This window comes from Leucopleurus acutus, assembly GCF_964270905.1.
Source record: "Leucopleurus acutus genome assembly, chromosome: 6".
In the NCBI taxonomy this organism is placed as follows: domain Eukaryota; kingdom Metazoa; phylum Chordata; class Mammalia; order Artiodactyla; family Delphinidae; genus Leucopleurus; species Leucopleurus acutus.
The window spans coordinates 117,026,179-117,043,746 of NC_139149.1; the positions used below are offsets into that span (position 1 = coordinate 117,026,179).

The window sequence follows — 17,568 nt, forward strand, 5'->3', positions numbered from 1 at the left end:
TGCCAGGCTCTTATGGAGTCAGAAGAAAACAAACCCACGTCCCCAAACCCTGACTTCCTTCCCCATAAAATGACCCGGAAGGTTCCTTGACAGGGAGAGAATTCCCAACGGAAGACGCTGATTTTCATCCTCGTCATTCTAGTTATACACCCGCCTCTCAAAAGACTTCTTCACTTTAAATGAAACTTCCAGCATCTACAAAACACCTTCAGTAGATGAATAAATACCAAATGTTTCCATCTTTACTTAAAAAAATCAATTCCTGTCGATGATCATTTATTCATTTGACAGGCTTTACAGAGAACGCACTGTGTGCCCGCACTGAACCAGCCAGCGGGGCTGGAGGTAAATAAAAGCCCCGGGAGCGACCAGAGGACGAGCCCTGGAGGGAGCCCAGGAAGGGAAGGGTATCTGGGCGGGGCCCACCTGCTGGGGACAGAGACCCAGGGGCTCAGCGGCCCCGGAGGCCCTGCAGCATGTGACACCACACCCGAGTGGGGACACGTCTGCCAGGTTTGCGCCTCTGAGGAACGCGCGACTTCCCCAGCAAACGGGGCAAAGAACTTCTCTTGGGGTCCGGTGTTCCATCTTTTATCTCCACCCTTTTGAGCCATGTTTTAGATAAAGTGAACGACTTCCCTCAAGCAGTGGCACCTTCTTCCCCAACAGGCTGTACCTGTAACTAACAGTGAAAAACACGTAGCTGTATTAGTTCCAAACTGCCCAGAGGGTGAAGACTTGTCTTCCGTTGGATTTTTCCTTTCGATATGATTTAAAGACAGTGTATCATGGAGTCTTAAACACGGTTAATTTAAATAAAACTGATTGAAGATGAGTGTTCGTGCTGAACAAGATGAAAATTGCCATAAACTCTAAGAAGTCACTGTTCTACCAAATCAACAGCATTCACTGGTATCAATAAGTACAAGAAGGGGCTTCCCCGGTGGCGCAGTGGCTGAGAGTCTGCCTGCCGATGCGGGGGACGCGGGTTCGTGCCCCGGTCCGGGAAGATCCCACGTGCCGCGGAGCGGCTGGGCCCGTGAGCCATGGCTGCTGAGCCTGCACGTCCGGAGCCTGTGCTCCGCAATGGGAGAGGCCACAACAGTGAGAGGCCCGCGTACGGCAAAAAAAAAAAAAAAGTACAAGAAAGCTGCAGGATTACTTAAAAGTACAGTAAATGTTAAGTGTAACAAAACTTTTGATTAAATATTCAAAAAGAAATTCATTTTAAAAAAAACCCAAGAAACTAAACAACGGAAGCTCTGCACTGCCTTTTCAAATGCTTACGAAGTGGAGATGCTGAACGCCACGCGCGCGCTCCCCGCCCCACGCTCCGTAAGCTGCACAAACAAGACTCTCGTTCATCGGTGAGGCCCCACGCGCTCAGGAGCCCAAGCGGCGTCCAGCGCGCGGCCTGCCAGGCCTGCCTTCTCTCAAGGCCACACTCTGAGGGCTGCAAAGCTGACGCAAGCATGCCAAGGACCCAACTGTACACAGTCCGTTATTAATAATAAAACCCGACCACCCAAACCCACAAGCTGAAAACCGCCAGGGCTGCCACTGGGACCAGCTTGGAGGGGAGCAGAGAACATTCCTTCGCCCCGTCAAGGGCCTGCTCAGCAGGCAGCAGAAGTCGTTTTTTACTTTAAACGTGTTTTCTGAAGTCAAATCTTTTCATATTTTGTGAGGCTGAAGACGTTATTTTTACTGGAACTTTCTGGCCAACTAGGAGGAGTTACTGTAGCCAAGCTGGTGAACTGGGGTTTGCCGGCACGCCGGGCGCACAGCAACTCGCCGATCCTAGCAATCTAAACCCTCCATCCTCTGTAAACCACCATTCCCTCGCTCCAAAGAAAAGCACGTGGACGAGGCACACTGAGGGGAGGGCAAGGAACAGGCGTCGGGGCCACGTCAGGGCCAGGTGCGCGAGGCTCAGCAGGTGCGCCTTAGCTCTGGACCCCACGCACCATCCTGCCCGCAGCAGAGCCCCTCCCAAGGGCACCTGTGAGGACCGGGGTGCTGTCGTCCACAGGGCAGCTTCTATGGAAGCCACGGAGGGAGACTACTGAGCCGCCAAGACGCTCAGGCCCCTAACCCGGAGAGAGGACCTGGACCCCGACCCTGGTTCTCAGCCTCCATTGCACCTTAGAGTCGTCCCAGGAGTTTTAGAAATGAGAGCACAGGCACCTGTCCTCTGCTCCAGATCAGTGCATCACGACTGGGGGGCTGGTTCCTGACACCGTGTGCTACAGGCTCAGGTGTGGTCAGCACCCTGGCCGCACCCTCAGCGCAAAGCAAGTGGTGGTGAGACCAGCTTGGCTGTGTGGACCAGCTGGGTAGGCGGCAGGCAGATGCCATGGGAGCCAGCAGGCCAGGGAGTGAGAGCCGTGAGTGTGATGGACCCCACCTGGCACATCAGCCCGCTGCGGGGCCGCAAGGTGGCCCACAGACCACGGTGCAAGCAGCCAACCCAAACCTGCAATTCCGCTTCTCCCGATGCCTTTCTGTCCTCGTTTCTGGAATCTCGACTGTGGGCCATCACTGAGCCTGTACATCACCATCTCACCAAATTGTTGTGATCCAATGAGATGTACCATTCAGATTTAGTAATTACTTTCAAATACTAATAGAAAAATTAGATTCCACGTGGAATAAAAACTCTCTTGACCTGCTTTCTAAATTGAAACTTTATCAGACAGTTAAAGTGAAAATACATTTAAAGTGTATTTATTTCAAGAGTGAAAAGCTGTAGTAACTGTTGGCAAAGCTGTTAATTTTATGTATAAAAACAACTAAGAACGTACAAATACTGGGTTCAAGATGGTGGAGTAGAAGGATGTGTGCTCACTACCTCTTGCGAGAGCACTGGAGTCACAACTAACTGCTGAACAATCAACGACAGGAAGACACTGGAACTCACCAGAAAGGATGCCCCACATCCGAAGACAAAGGAGAAGGTGCAGTGAGACGGCAGGAGGGGCGCAATCACAGCAAAATAAATCCCATAACCACTGGGTGGGTGACTCACAGACTGGAGAACACTTATACCACAGAAGCCCACCCACGGGAGAGAAGGTTCTGAGCCCCACGTCAGGCTTCCCAACCTGGGGGTCCGGCAATGGAGGAGGAATTCCCAGAGAATCAGACTTAGAAGGCTAGCGGGATTTGATTGCAGGGCTAACCATTTTCAGTAGTTGAGAATAAAGAATTTTTGAGGTTTTTTGAGGTTAATATGTACTGGTAGGGGGCTTCCCTGGTGGTACAGCGGTTAAGAATCTGCCTGCCAATGCAGGGGACACGGGTTCGAGCCTTGGTCTGGGAAGATCCCACACGCCATGGAGCAACTAAGCCTGTGCGCCACAACTACTGAGCCTGCGTGTCTGGAGCCCGTGCTCTGCGATGGTAGAGGCCGCGACAGTGAGAGGCCCGCGCACCGCGATGAAGAGTGGCCCCCGCTCGCCGCAACTGGAGAAAGCCCTCGCGCAGAAACGAAGACCCAACACAGCCAAAAATAAATACATATGTACTGGTCAAGTGCCTAAAGACTTCTAGTTTTACTCACGGGCACAGGCAGAGTAAATCACCACACAGTCACGACATCAAATCCCGACACAGGAGAGAAATGCACGTCGTGACTTACTGACACGCGGGATTAACAGGGGGCCAGTGCGTTCACCTGAGCTCTGAGGTCTTGGGCAGAAAGGACCAGAGCCTGGGGATGTGAGAGTGGGTTCACTCGCCCCCCTTAGGTCCTGGGGGTATCGCTGCAAACGACAAACTACCAAAACAAAGGGGCCCAAATACACACGAGGGAGTGTTTGTTCAGCCACAACCTGGGAGGGACACGGCATCCTGCGGGTGGAATGCCGAACCGCGTACATCTTTCGTGCGAGCCCCAGGCGCTCTGCCCAGCGCTGACATGGGGAATTCCGTCTAATTTTCAAAGGGGAAACGGCACCCAGAGGAGTCCCCTGGCTAATCCAGTTGGGTGTCTCCTGGAGGATAACAGACCAGGCTGGTCTTCGCACAAGCACGGCCGCAATGGAAAGCAAAAACTGGGGTCAAAGGGCAAATGTGCCACCTGAGAGGTGGGTCATCGCGTCTCCTCTCAGCCCAGGGGCGTCCTAGCAGCTGCCACCTGGTGTTGGGTGCTCACTGACGCCCTCAAGACAAAACAGCTTTGAAGGAGTTAAGGCTGAACACGGGTGAGGCTCTCTATGCATCTGGGGTGCTTTCTGGTTCTTAGTATGTTTTCAGCCCACAAGGAGTCTGCAAACACTCCTGCAAATGCTTAAGTCAAACCCAAAGTGGGGCTGAATGCCCCCTGCAGCTCCCAAGTGAAGACAGAGCTGCGGACCAGCCCTGAGGCTGGGGCGCCCGGAAGCACAGCCCCGGGAGGGACACCAGCCAGGCGGCTCCTGCCCCGGCTCCGCTTCTGGGGCCTGGGCCGTGGGGCCGCGGGGAGAGCCGCCTGGCGAGGGCGCCCACGCCGCCAACCCGCCGGCTCCGCCGCGCACTCACTCTCTTTGCCTTTCTCCTTGTGCTTGAGCTGCTGCAGCTTCTGCTCCCGCTGCTGCTTCGCCAGCTCCTGCTCTTGGCGGTGTCTCTCCAGCTTCCGCTGATGCTCCAGCAGCTCCTGCTGGTGCTTCACGGCCAGCAGCTCCTGCTGTTGCTGCGGGCAGGGAGGGAGGAGACAGAGACGGTCAGAGCCTCGCCCCGAAGCAAGACGACGAGACAGACACACACGCGAGAAGGTCGGCAGAGGGCCAGCCCGTCCCCGCGCCGCTGTGGCCGTGGGGACCTCGCGCCCTGCGCACGGCCCGCATCTCCAAGGAGGTCCCCTCGTTCAGTCTGTCCAGGAATCAGGGCTGCTCGGGGATGTCTCCTAACCACTCCACGCCAAATGCCAAAAATGAAAATAAAAATGACCGAATCGCTAGAAGAAAATACGCCTGAAGATTTGCGCAACCTCATACGTTGGGAATGCCTTTTGGAGGACGACGCAAAAGCGTATGAAATGGTGTGGCAGCTTCGGGAAATTGTTTGGCCCATCCTTACGAGGCTAAACACACACCCACGCGAGATCCAGCAACCCCATGCCCACGACTGACCCAAGAGACATGGAAACACATCTGCGCAAAGCCCTGCACGGGACTGTGCGTGGCAGCTGTGTGCACGGCAGCCCAGACCGACACGCCCCAGACATCCCTCAGACGTGAACCCAGCGGCAGAAGTGTGTGTCTGTACGTGAGAATCCCACCCGGCAATGGAAAAGGATAAACCGCATATACGGGAAAACACACGCATGGGCTGCAAGACAAGCGAAGCGAGCGGGTCCGGCGTCGACAGGGCTGTGGGATACGGGCCAGAGAAGAGTCAACATGCAAAGGGTCTATTCACACGAAGTTCTGGAACAGGAAATCCTAAGACGTGGTGATAAAAATCAGAAGAAGGCAGCTTCTTGGGTGAGGCAGGAAGATGAGGCAGGAGGGAGCTGTGTAGGGTGTGGACTGCCTGACAGAGACAGCATTTGCTCAGATGCTCAGGACTGTCGAAGCGCGGCGGACAGACACTCAAGGCCCGTGCGTTTCATCGTGTGTACATGATATCACGTATTTTCAGAAATGACATAATTAACAACACAAAAAGTTACCTTCCTAATAAATACTGTAAACAAAATTAAAATGCAAAAGATGAATGAGGAAACCTCTGTGCAGCGTTCGCAGCACAGAGACGGCCGTGCTAAGTTACTAAGGCTATGGGAAGCAGCCCCTAAGAGGTGAGCAAAAAGACCAAGAGATTCACCAAAAAGTGGTTCAAAATAAATGGGGGACAAGGGCTCAAGCTCACCAGCTATCAATTCCCGCTGTCCCTCATCGCACTGGAAAAGGTGACAAAGAACGAGCCGGCCAGCGCGGACCGGGGCTGCGGGAAGAGGCTCAATTACGCCGACACGCCGGACACCGGTTTTCCTCAAACCTCGACCAGCAAAAGCCCCCGGGGGATGGTCTGTGCTGCCTCCTCCCGCCCCACGGCTCCCCCATCCCCGTGTCTGCCCCCTCGCTCTCTCCCGCTGTCTGTCTCTGTCCCCCTCTCTGCCCATCCCTCTCTCTCCCTTTCAGTCTGTCTCTGTCCCCCCTCTGCCCATCCCTCTCTCTCCCTTTCAGTCTGTCTCTGTCCCCCCTCTGCCCATCCCTCTCTCTCTCTCTCTCTCTCTCTCTCCCTTTCAGTCTGTCTCTGTCCCCCTCTCTGCCTATCCCTCTCTCTCTCTCTCTCTCTCTCCCTTTCAGTCTGTCTCTGTCCCCCTCTCTCTCTCCCCCTTTCAGTCTGTCTCTGTCCCCCCTCTGCCCATCCCTCTCTCTCTCTCTCTCTCTCTCTCTCTCTCTCTCTCTCTCTCGCTGTCTGTCTCTGTCCCCCTCTCTGCCTACCCCTCACTCTCCCTTTCAGTCTGTCTCTGTCCCCCTCTCTGCCCATCCCTCTCTCTCTCTCGCTGTCTGTCTCTGTCCCCCTCTCTGCCTACCCCTCGCTCGCCCTCTGTCTCCCTGCACCTGCCCCTCGCTCTGCCTGTCTCCCCACCCCCGCCTGCCCCCGCTCTCCAGGGCTCTGGCCACACGCACTTGCCACCATGGAAGGACCTGAGTGGGGTCAGCCTGGCTGCCCACACCCTCCACCCCGGCCACCTGAACGGAGCCGCCCTCATCCACGGCACCTTCCAGGGGGCCCCCCGTGTCCCCCTCGCTGCTGGGCGGGGCGGGCCCACCCCCTCCCTGTCCCTGGGTGGAGGGACGGGCTGGGGGGGAGCCAGCAGTCTGTCACCCAAGAGGCCCCGGGACTCTCCGTCGAGAACGCTTCACCGACGAGCGAGCTCCCTGTCATGGAACACGTGTGTGAGACACAGCACGACTGAAACAGCTTGTGGCCGCTCCCGGGGACCGCGGCAGACACCTCCTTGCGGCTCCGCTGGCCCACGTGGGCACCTCCGCAGACGGCATGGCCGGCCTCCCGGCCCTGCTGCAGTGGAAGGGACCTGAGAGCAGGGCCCCTACGGAGCCTGGCGGGCTGGTCAGACCTGTGCCCACACGCGCAGCAGGGGACCCACGGCCCTGCCCACAAGCCCTGCCGCGAAGGGGAGGGGGTTCCTTTCCAGCTGGGACCACAGGGACAGAATGGCAGAGAGGTGGGTGCAGCTAAGCCCAAAACCCGCGCAGGAGGGAGGGAGAAGGAGGCGGCCGCGGACCACCCAGAGGAGCCAGTGTCCGGACCCCGCGCAGCAGCTCGCACCTCCCGCGGGTGACTCTGCTCCTCTGCCGTTTCCCAGACTCTGCGTCATGCAGCAGGGCGTGCAGGGGCGTGGCCGCCAGGAGTGGGTACACCCAGCTCAGCACCCACCCGTGGCGTCCCTGCACACTGAGTGCCACTGCTGAGAGCTGTCTGTGGAAAACAAAATTACCTTCCCAAAACCCGGCTAATATATTTTGCTAATATATTTCAAAACACTGATGTTTTCTTCTCTTGTAAAAGGAAAACCGAATGACACCACTGGGAAAGAAGAGTGAATGAGGTGGGGCTAAACCAGGTCCCTTGTCATCATTAGTTTTCTTCCAGGAGGCAGAACTCAGAGCTGCGCTACCTGCTCTTCCCAGAACAGGGTCGCACACCGAGGAAGGTGCCTCTGCCAGAAGTACTTGTTGATCCGTACGGATTCAGAGAATCCTGCCTGGGGGCCCCATGGCTGTGTCTGGGCAAAGGCCCCTAGCGGCTGTCACCAGGCCACTGCCCACCGCTCTGGGATTCCGCCCGCGTGGCCAGTCTCCAGAGGCGGACGACTCAGAGGGCTGCCTGGTCAGGAAGCCAAGGCCGTGTCCTGAACAACGGATCTCGGAAGGAAGAACCTCGCCCCCGTGGTATTCCCTGCACCCCCAGGTTGCCTTAGGTACAGCCCCGGGTTCCCTTTCAGCTGCTCAGTGCTCATTTAACGTGTAAAGGAGGCGCAGGCAGAAAGGTCTCACGATATTTACTTTTCACCCAGAGCCCAGAAGGAAAGTGAGGTCTCTCAGTTGTCATTACAAAGACACTAGAAACAACCACCCCAGACCCAAGGATTAAAGTTCACAGGAAGACAAAACTCCCAGAAAAACGATACCGTCATTGCGTGTTAATGAAAGGAGCAATTAGAAACCACAACTCTGATTCCCCAAAACGCCCCAGAGCACGACCCTGCAGAAGCCTGGCATGGACAGTGCGGAGCCGGGATGCTGTGGGGACACGGGGCTGCCACGGTGAAGTCCACGTCCACCTGGGACTGGAACCCGAAAGTTCTGTGCATCAAAGGCCCAACGGGCTTGCCGTGTAGGTTTTTCAAAGATGGTCAAGAAACTTCTAAGGCATCACGTGGCCCACGATCTGAGGGGAGTGCAGGGCAGACCCGCCGACCCTCGGAGGTCCCTTCTGATAGAGAGCATCCTCTCCTGGGTGCTGACCTCCAGGCTCACGTGCTACCTGGCCACGGTTTCTAGGGACCATTTGCGACTAAACTATTCTTCCCTATGGGATCCTCAAAACGGACCCATATCCATCTTTATCTCACTGGACTCCTGGCTCAGATCGAAGAGGCACCCTCACTTCAGTACATTCAGAATCACTCTTCCCTCTGGCCTCATGGCACACCAGCCTTATCAGAAGGTCCCCTGGATGTGTCATTCACGTTCCCACCCAAATCTGGATACTCAAATGCCGCAAAGACAAAAAGTCCAGCCATCAACATGCCGGTCAGCAAGAGGAAGGCCGGCATCACAGACACCCGGCACTCTGGACTCTGCGGAAGCTGCGGACTGGACATCGCCGTGCGCGCTGGGGGGAGGGGAGCATGAAGCGGGAGGGGAGAAGTGATGGGTGAAAGTGGTCAAGGGAGAGCCTGGCCGGCCTCCCCTTCCTCCGCCCTCACCACCCAGTCTCCATTCGTGTGACACGCGTTTTCCTCCCAGGCGGGGTGCCTTGGAAGCTGCATCCCCTTGAGACCAGTGGCGGGTCCCCTCCGTCTGCAGGGCATCCTGGCTCCTTCCCTCCATGGGCTCACCACCACCGGGACACACTTCCTGTGGCGGCTCAGGGTTGACTGAAGACTCAGGCTGTGTCTGACCCCGTCTTCTCTCTGCAGAGAGCAGGTCTGAGCGAGCCCGTGAGGGTACTGGGCCCGATCAAAGCCAGTCCATTTATCAGCAAGAGCCAGTGAGGAGGAATGAGATAAAAACCATGTCGCAAGCCAACGCAAGAGACGGTTTTCTTTGTAGAACAAACTTCTGCAGCTGCCACCTTTGGAAATACACAAAACGACCCTTCTCTTCTACAACTGCAGGCAGCCTACGCACAGAGGACACTGTCAAAGGTGAGCAGGACGCCTTACAAAGCACGGCACTCTCGTGTGCCACGAATGCTTGGTGGCAAAGGAAAAGCCGGGCCCAGCGTGGCAGCCCGAGTGGCCATCAATGCCCCCTGGGGCAGCAGGTCAAACAAGGCCATCCACCTGCCCGTAAACAACTTCCTAGAAACCCAGAGTGCCGGGTTTATGAGCAATTCCTGCCGTAAGCCTGTTAATTAGGCACAGACGGGCTCAGGGATGACGCAGGGCTTCTGGCTGCCACGCGCTTTCCCAGGTACCAGGGTTATGGCAACCTAAGTGCGTCCTGCAGGCTCATTAAAAGTTGCCTCAGGTGACCCGGAAGCCGGGGCCCCAGGTAACATCTCTCCAGCTACCTGGGACAGGTAATAAAGAGAGTAAACATGATGGCCTGGCTCCCAGGGCCATAAAACCAGGTTCCTTTCAATGTTATCCCTTTCCCTTCAAGGAAAAGAGTCACATGCTCAACTAAATAGCTCTTAGAGCTCTCTCCTGTCCATGGAGACAGCACAAATCACACCGACAGACTTTACACACACACACACACACACACACACGTATAAAAATTCAGCCTCACTAGTAAAACAGGACATGCAAATAAACAAGTAGAAATCGTTTTTAGTTTTTGCCCATTAGACTGGAAATACCCTGCGAGACCTGGGAAAGGGACATCCAGGCTGAACACAGCTTTGGAAGGAGCAGGAACTCTTCTGGAGGGCGACCCGGTAAGACGCTTTAAAATGTGTAATGTGCACACGGTAGTTTTCATCTGAAGCGATTTATTCTGAGGAGACCTGCCCGAAGGACGGGGCCTGCAGTCTGGTCCACAAGCAGGAACTGTGGGAGATGAGCCCCCGTCTCCCAGGATGGCACCTGGGACAGACGTGTCAGGACAGGTTCCCGCCGTGCAGTGCGGACGGGGAGGCTGCAGTGCCAGGGTCACAGGATTCAGCCCCGACTCTGGACTCTGGCTGCTTCGGAGCCGCAGCGGGGGTGGCATCCACGCCAGGAGCATCCCCAGCTCCTCGCCCACTCACAGCCCGTGGACTCACGGGCTCCTGGTGCCGGCAGGACGGACCCGTCCAAAACCCCGCCCGGCGCAGGGGTCCTTCACGGGGTGATGAGGATGGTTTGGAACCAGACAGTGGTGACGGCTGTACCATATTGTAAACGTGCTAAATGTCACTGAATTGTACACTTTAAAATGGTCACGTGATGAGCTTTGTTATATGAATTTTACCACAATGAAAAAAATGAGTAAGGGAAAAACTAAGTATTTCCCATAAAGAAAAGGGGAAAAAAACGAGCAGCCACTTCTCTCTGGCTCCGTCGGGTCAGGAGGACCACAGCCCTGAGACTGAGGACGAGCAAGGTCCCCGTGTGTGTCCCCGGGCCCTCGGGGTCCCTGGATGGCCGCTGGGGACGAAGGCGGAGCCTGGTTCTCCTCCACGCTCCCCGCATCCTACCTGATGGGCCCCAGGAGAGAGCAGCCTGCGGCGGCAAAGGGAACGGGCAAGCTCACCTGCGATGAAAATCATCAGAACCCTGCTGAGCACTAGAAAACTAAAATAGCTCAGGTGGTGATTAAATTGTGTCCAGCACCGACCCTGCCAACAAGCTCTCCTAGGAGAAAAAGGCCAGGTCTCTCCACACAGGACCCAGGAAAGGCCTTCTGTCCTTGGGGAGTCACCTGCCCGGGAGTGCGGCTGCCTGATCTCACACCACAGGAAAGTGGTTACAGGCCTGGAGAGGGTGCCCACCGTGCAACCCCAAGGGAGACCCCAGCACAGGCAGGAGAGGCCCGGCTTTGCCTAGCTCTCCTGCAAGCCTCACACCCAGGGCAAGCCCTCACCCAGGGTCCAGCCTCAGCCACTCAACCGCAGTCCATGGCGTGGGCAGGGCCCCTGGCGCACGTGCTGTCACAGATAGCTTTCCAAGATCCCAACATGGTTACAGAAGTTTCAGTCAATGCATGGAAACAAAAAGGGAGGAAACAATTATAATTTGCAGATGACATTACTGTCTACTTAGAGAACATGAAATAACCGATCACAAATTTCTTAGGACTAAGAAGAAAATTCTAGACATTGGTTGGCTAACAAATAATAATGAAATCAAGGGCTCTACACGGACAGTGACCAAGTAGAGAATAAAATGAAGAAACATTCTGTTCATAACAGGAGAAAATACATAAAATACCCAAGAATAATTAAATATAAAATCTACAGCCCTTATATGAAGCAAATAAGACAAGACTTTTCGTAAGGACAGAAGAAGCTTCAAATCACAGGTGGTAATTCCATATTCCTGGATTAGACAGTTAACAGTAGAAAGTTACTAGTACATGTCCTGCTGATTTATTAACTTGCGGCAACTTCAATTAAGCTTCCAGAGCAACTCTGGGGGACGTTATGAGAAAGGGTTCTGATGCTCACCTGGAAAAATGAAAGCTCACCCGGAGACAAGCCGTGGGCATTAAAAATGAAGAACAAATGTGTGGGGAGTGGAGACCTGCACGGCCGGATCCTGAAACACGAGCACAGGCTCCTGCTGACACAGGGTGGGGCCGGTACGAGGAACAGAGGGGGCCGGAGACAGACTCGGCCAGATAAACACGCGCTGATTATGGGACAGAGCTGGCATTTTTTACATCGTTTAGAAAACTGCTTTGCTTTGTGAAGGAGGCGAGGCCAAGCAGATAACGGACAACATATAATGGACGTTGAAATAACGCCAGTTTATAAAGAACACTCATACACTGATGAGAAAAAGGCAAGCATTGCAACAGAAAAACAGCAAAGAAAACGATAATTGGTAGAAGAAATGCAGACAGAATCAAAATAGAACGTGAACAAGTTCCACGAACGCATCAGACTGCGGGGTCAGCCCTGGCCCCTCTCCTCTGGGAGGGCAGTCACTGATCGGCCAGCCCGCTGGGTGCGGACCGTGGAAGAGGGAAAACGCGGGGGCGGGTAGCGACCCGCGCAGCAGGCTGTGGGTGGGAGGGAGGGTGCCCTGCAGCGCCCCGCAGAGGCAGCTACCACCTAGGACAGGTCAGCGAGTGCTGGCTGTCATGGTTACTGCTGCTTTACTATTCTGCTCTCGGAATAAGCAAGGGGGATGTGTGTGTGAGAGACAGAGAGAGACAGGCAGACAGAGAGACACATGCATACCCAGGACCTGGTGTAGCTTTTGGAAAGAAACATGGCAAGAAATAAAAGCCACAGAAAAGGACTTATCCTGGGTCAGCAATACCATTTCTGTTTCGTTTAGACAAAGGCATATGATTCATGAACGAGGACACTAAAAACAGAAGAAAAACTGGAAATGACCTTAATGTTCAACTCTTCAACTATTAGCACTTAGTTAAATTCATTGGGGTTCATTGTAAGACTACAATAAAACCGTTAAAATCATGCTTTTGAAGTGTATGTAATGGTAAAGGGAAATGTTAACAATAAATAAAAACCACATGTCAGTATAATCCCAATTCCATAAAACTACAGATACACACACGCACAACGTACACAATACAAGGTTACGGGAATCCACTACAGAATGCAACAGCCGTCCTAGCCAACAGCGCTGGAATCACATCTTCCCTGTGATTTGCAATTATTCGATAATTAACGTTAATGACTGTGGCGAGCAGAAAGAGATCATGATGAAAACATCCTTGTAAAAAACGACACTGTCTGGGACGCAAACAGCAGGGCCCTGCTCCTCTCTGGTACACAAGCCTTGGGGAATCTGGGGGCCCGGGACCTTCCCCCTCCTCCTCCCGTTTACCTACACAGGTGTTCCTCCCGGGGTGCAGGAGGCTCCAGGGAGATCTGTGGGGAGGACGCTGTGAGCAAACGGTTAATGAGGAGGTCAGACGTGTGGGTGAGCGTGGCTGAGTGGACACAGGCATTCACTCCCACTCCTCCCGGAACCACGAAGAGGAACGGCGTTTTTTAGGAGACACGGATTCACAGGAACAAAGCCTGCAGGAAGGACTGGAGAGCAGGTTTGTCATCAGAACTCTGGAGATGAGACCCGGCAGCACCCCAGAGGCACAGCCCAGACGGCACGGTCAGCGTCGCGTTCTACTCCAAAGTGCTCACCACGTCTCCATCAGTGAAATGGAATACTCGATACATTCCCAATACAAAATTGTCAGTATTTACCAAACAGCAAAAAACCACACATTTATGGAAACATCACTGCCGTGGACGGAGGTCAAGGGGCGGCATGCCTGAACCCAGAACCTTCAGAAGGTGGCCAAGGGATTCTGGCTTGCACGGAGGGCTCCCAGAGTGCAGACCCACAGCCCTGTCCCCTTCCTCCTCTCTTCACGGTGCACCCTGACTTCTCACTGTCCCCCTGCCCGAGCCCTCCTCATGTGCACCCGACTCTTGTCAGAATCACTGTTACCACGCCCTCTCCCGCCTTCCCTGGACTAGGGTGAGGATCCCTCCTGGAGAAGGTGACTGCGCTCCAGGCCGGGTCTGTCACAGCCCTGCCATATCCATTCCTCTGGGTGTATTCCCATACGAGCTCTCACCCTGACCTTCAGACTTGCCTTGGCCAGCGAGGCAAGAGATCCATGACTTACATGGAGGCTTAAACCTTGCACTCTTGCTGAGCTTGGAACTCAGAAAGCAGCACATAATCCAGCTGCCAAGCACCAGGCTGGAAGTGAGGCTACTGTAGTAAGCACTATATTTGGGGTAGTTTGTTATGCAGCCAAAGCTGACTGAGACACTCATGTAACAGATTCTTTGTGGTCTTATAAAATAGTGGCCATCACCACTCAAGCAGGAAGGACTTTGTGCTGGCTTATATGCTGTAATTGTTTCCCTTTTTGCAAAAAGCAAATATTTAAACCATTGATCCTGATCTAGAGGTATAACAGATTCATATTTCAGATACTTTGAAATGCAAAAATCATGTTACTACATCATTATACTTAAAGATAGTCTGCAGTACAAGACTGAAACTGTAGCCATGATCACCAGCGTTTGCCCACAGTGAGAAGAGCTTACAGGTTTCTCAAACTGTGGGACTGGATTTGCACTGGAACACAGGGAGCTCAGCCAATAGGAAGGGAGGAAATCGCCAACTCCAGGGAAAGCTAAGAGCTGTATCAGAGGTCATGAAGCCATTGCACGGTGTGTGTCGGCAACAGGCACCCACACAGACACAGGAATGGAGCCCCTGATGGTCCTTTAATCAGAAGGATGGTCTCAGTACATGAAGCACCCGAAAAGCGGCAGTGTGTGCGTGGGGGCGGGGGTGGGGATGGAGGGCGGCAGTGTATGCGTGGGGGGGGGGGGCGGGGATGGAGGTCGGCAGTGTATGCGTGGGGGGGGGCGGGGATGGAGGGCGAAGGCCTAGTCTCTCCAGCAAGCGGGAAGTAATCACCCCATGGGATCTTTAATGCAAGGACGAAGCAGACCATCTACAAACTTCTACTGGCAGAAGCCGGCAGAGACCTGGGGCTGGGGAGTCAGATGGGAGAGCAGGGAGGGACAGCTTCTGCTTGTTTACGCTGTACTACATTTCCATTAGAAACACTGGAAATAGGGATTCCCTTGATAACATTTTAAAACAATTCAAAATGACACACGACAAACCCCCAAAGCAGCAATTCTAGGTAACGCTACACTTGCCAGGTGATCACCTGGGCCATCCCAGCTGACATACATTTGCCAGGTGATCACCTGGGCTATCCCAGCTGACATACATTTGCCAGGTGATCACCTGGGCTATCCCAGCTGACATACATTTGCCAGGTGATCACCTGGGCTATCCCAGCTGACATACATTTGCCAGGTGATCACCTGGGCTATCCCAGCTGACATAAACACCCAGACACCACACTCACTACTCTCACAGCCCTGGGCCTCAGTGATCACGCTGCCTGGACCCCATTCTGGGGAGAAGAAAACTAACTGCGCAGGACAGAAAGGGGAACGGGGCTCCCGAATCAGCCATGACCAACCAAGACACTGTGTCTAGTACAAGTGCAACACTGAGTGTCAAAACCCTAGGAAAGATCTTCTTTACCCAGGGTTAACAATTTTAGTTACATTTTAAAAATTATTCCCTTTTTAACTATAAAATCCTACTCAAATTCACTGATGATTTAATGACACTAATTCGACTGTGTGCTCCAGAAATCCGTCTGACAAACACCACTGGCAAATGTCACTGACAATATGATACCTTGTGAAGAGCGTAAATCATCAAAGCAGAAGCCGACTGATGGGACGATACAGTTACTTAGTTTAAATGGCTTCAGACGAATGATCTCCATTTCAAGTGGAGAAACAACAGACGGTTAAAATGCAGAGAGCATGTAACCCTGAGATGCTTCCTGAGCTGCGTTTCTGGGGCTCCCACCATCTCTGGGAGCACCCAGCCCGTGGGTCAGGGGGAGCTCGTCGGGGTACCCCTGACATCCGAGCCCTCTCTGCACAGTCTGCAGGTGCTGACAGGAGGACCCAGGAGGCAGACTCTGTTCCTTCTCAAAGAGGTGACACAAAGTCCTGGAACCCCAGGTGAGGAGAGAAACTGGGGGTCAGGGAGAGAAAGCCCCCGCAGGCCGAGGCCCCAGGACAGCGGGAAGCCCGGTCTCGCCCTGGGGGGGAAGCACCAACCGGGCTCAAGCAGTGATCCTAATGTTTCTTGCTGATCTGTGCAACCCCTCACACACGAGAGGTCGCTGATGTCTCAATTTCTCATTTTTTTCTTGTAAAAGCTACAGACTCAACCAACACAGACACGAGAACAGAAGCAACTAGCCTCTTCCTTAACCCTGGTCAGCACAAAACCCACCATCGCCAGTTTCCGGTACAGTCTCTCAATCAGGGGCTGTTTGAGTGAGGACGACGGTGCGAGGGGGAGCGAAAACAGAGAGAGAAGTGCAAATCCCGAGTTCCTCCTTCAGCCAGGCGCCGTGCCGGGCCCGCAGATGCCAGAGGTGGGTGGCTGCCCGCTACCAGGTAGGCACGTGGATGGGAGACCTACGGGGGGGAGGGGCACACACAGGGCTCCACCTCCCAAGATGAAGGGCAGTGTGGGCCCCCTGGTCACCAGGAGCCCGGTTAAAGGGGGACGTATCTGACAGGACCGGAAAGACACAAGACTGCAGTGATCCTTCAGGCTTCTGAGATGAGATCAAGATACGGGGCAGTTGGGCTTCCCTGGTGGCGCAGTGGTTGAGAGTCCGCCTGCCGATGCAGGGGACACGGGTTCGTGACCCGGTCCGGGAGGATCCCACATGCCGCGGAGCGGCTGGGCCCGTGAGCCATGGCCGCTGAGCCCGCGCGTCCGGAGCCTGTGCTCCGCAACGGGAGAGGCCACAACAGTGAGAGGCCCGCGTACCACCAAAAAAAAAAAAAAAAAAAAAAGATACGGGGCAGTGAGGGCCAAAGTCCAAAACGCCGGCTGGCGAGGAGGCAAGGAAGTCCGCTCTGCGTGGGCGAGCAGCGCTACTGGTCGGGAGAGAGCCAAGGATGAGCTTCTAAATTGCTTTTAGGGGTCACAGAAATGTGAGGCTGCAGCTTCAAAGACAAAAGGAAAGGGACGGCCTGTGGGGGGCTTCTGTCAGTACTGAAAGGCAGGCACCTTGTCGGGCGCTGCTCAGAGCCAGACCCCTCGGGGCGGGGCCTCAGCGGGAAGCCCCAACCCCGTCCCGGCCCCCCAACCCCCACCCCCACCGCATCCCCGTTTCCCCTGCACCGCACAGAGCAGCAGCAGTGAGCAAGGCGCTGGCTTCCCCACCGGCAGGGCAGGTCCAGGCTGCATCCCACAGCGCATCCCATGGGGCTTCCCTCTCCTCCCAACAGCCGGGGGAGCGGGCGCTTCGCATCAGGGGAGCAAAGCGCATCGCGCTCGCTCTCACGGACCCTCGACCACTCCACCCCAAACTCAAGAGCGCTTATTAAACAGCAGAGGACCACGATGGCCGCGGGGGCGTCTCCACGGAGACAGGTGACCTCTCAGGCAGGAGGACTCGCTGGCTCAGAACGCTACAAGCAAAGCCATGAGGCCTGGACTTCCAGCAACTCTGGACAGTGTTCTCTCGTTGGTTTGTCCACTGCTAACCTCAGAAGCCCCACGGGGTCAGGGCAAAAGGCAGCAGTGGCAGCAACAAAACTGCCAAGACCCACGGCCTCGGGTGC

The 17,568-nt window shown here is 54.8% G+C and overlaps 1 protein-coding gene across 1 annotated transcript in view; it reads right to left on the minus strand.

The window, feature by feature from the left end:
- The window catches only part of HDAC4 (histone deacetylase 4), a 243,137-nt gene that overhangs the window by 92,597 nt on the left and 132,972 nt on the right, over nucleotides 1-17,568 (minus strand). The window contains exon 4 of the mRNA XM_082841226.1: nucleotides 4,522-4,672. Coding sequence (XP_082697352.1) covers nucleotides 4,522-4,672 — 151 coding nt within the window. The remainder of the gene's footprint in view (nucleotides 1-4,521; nucleotides 4,673-17,568) is intronic.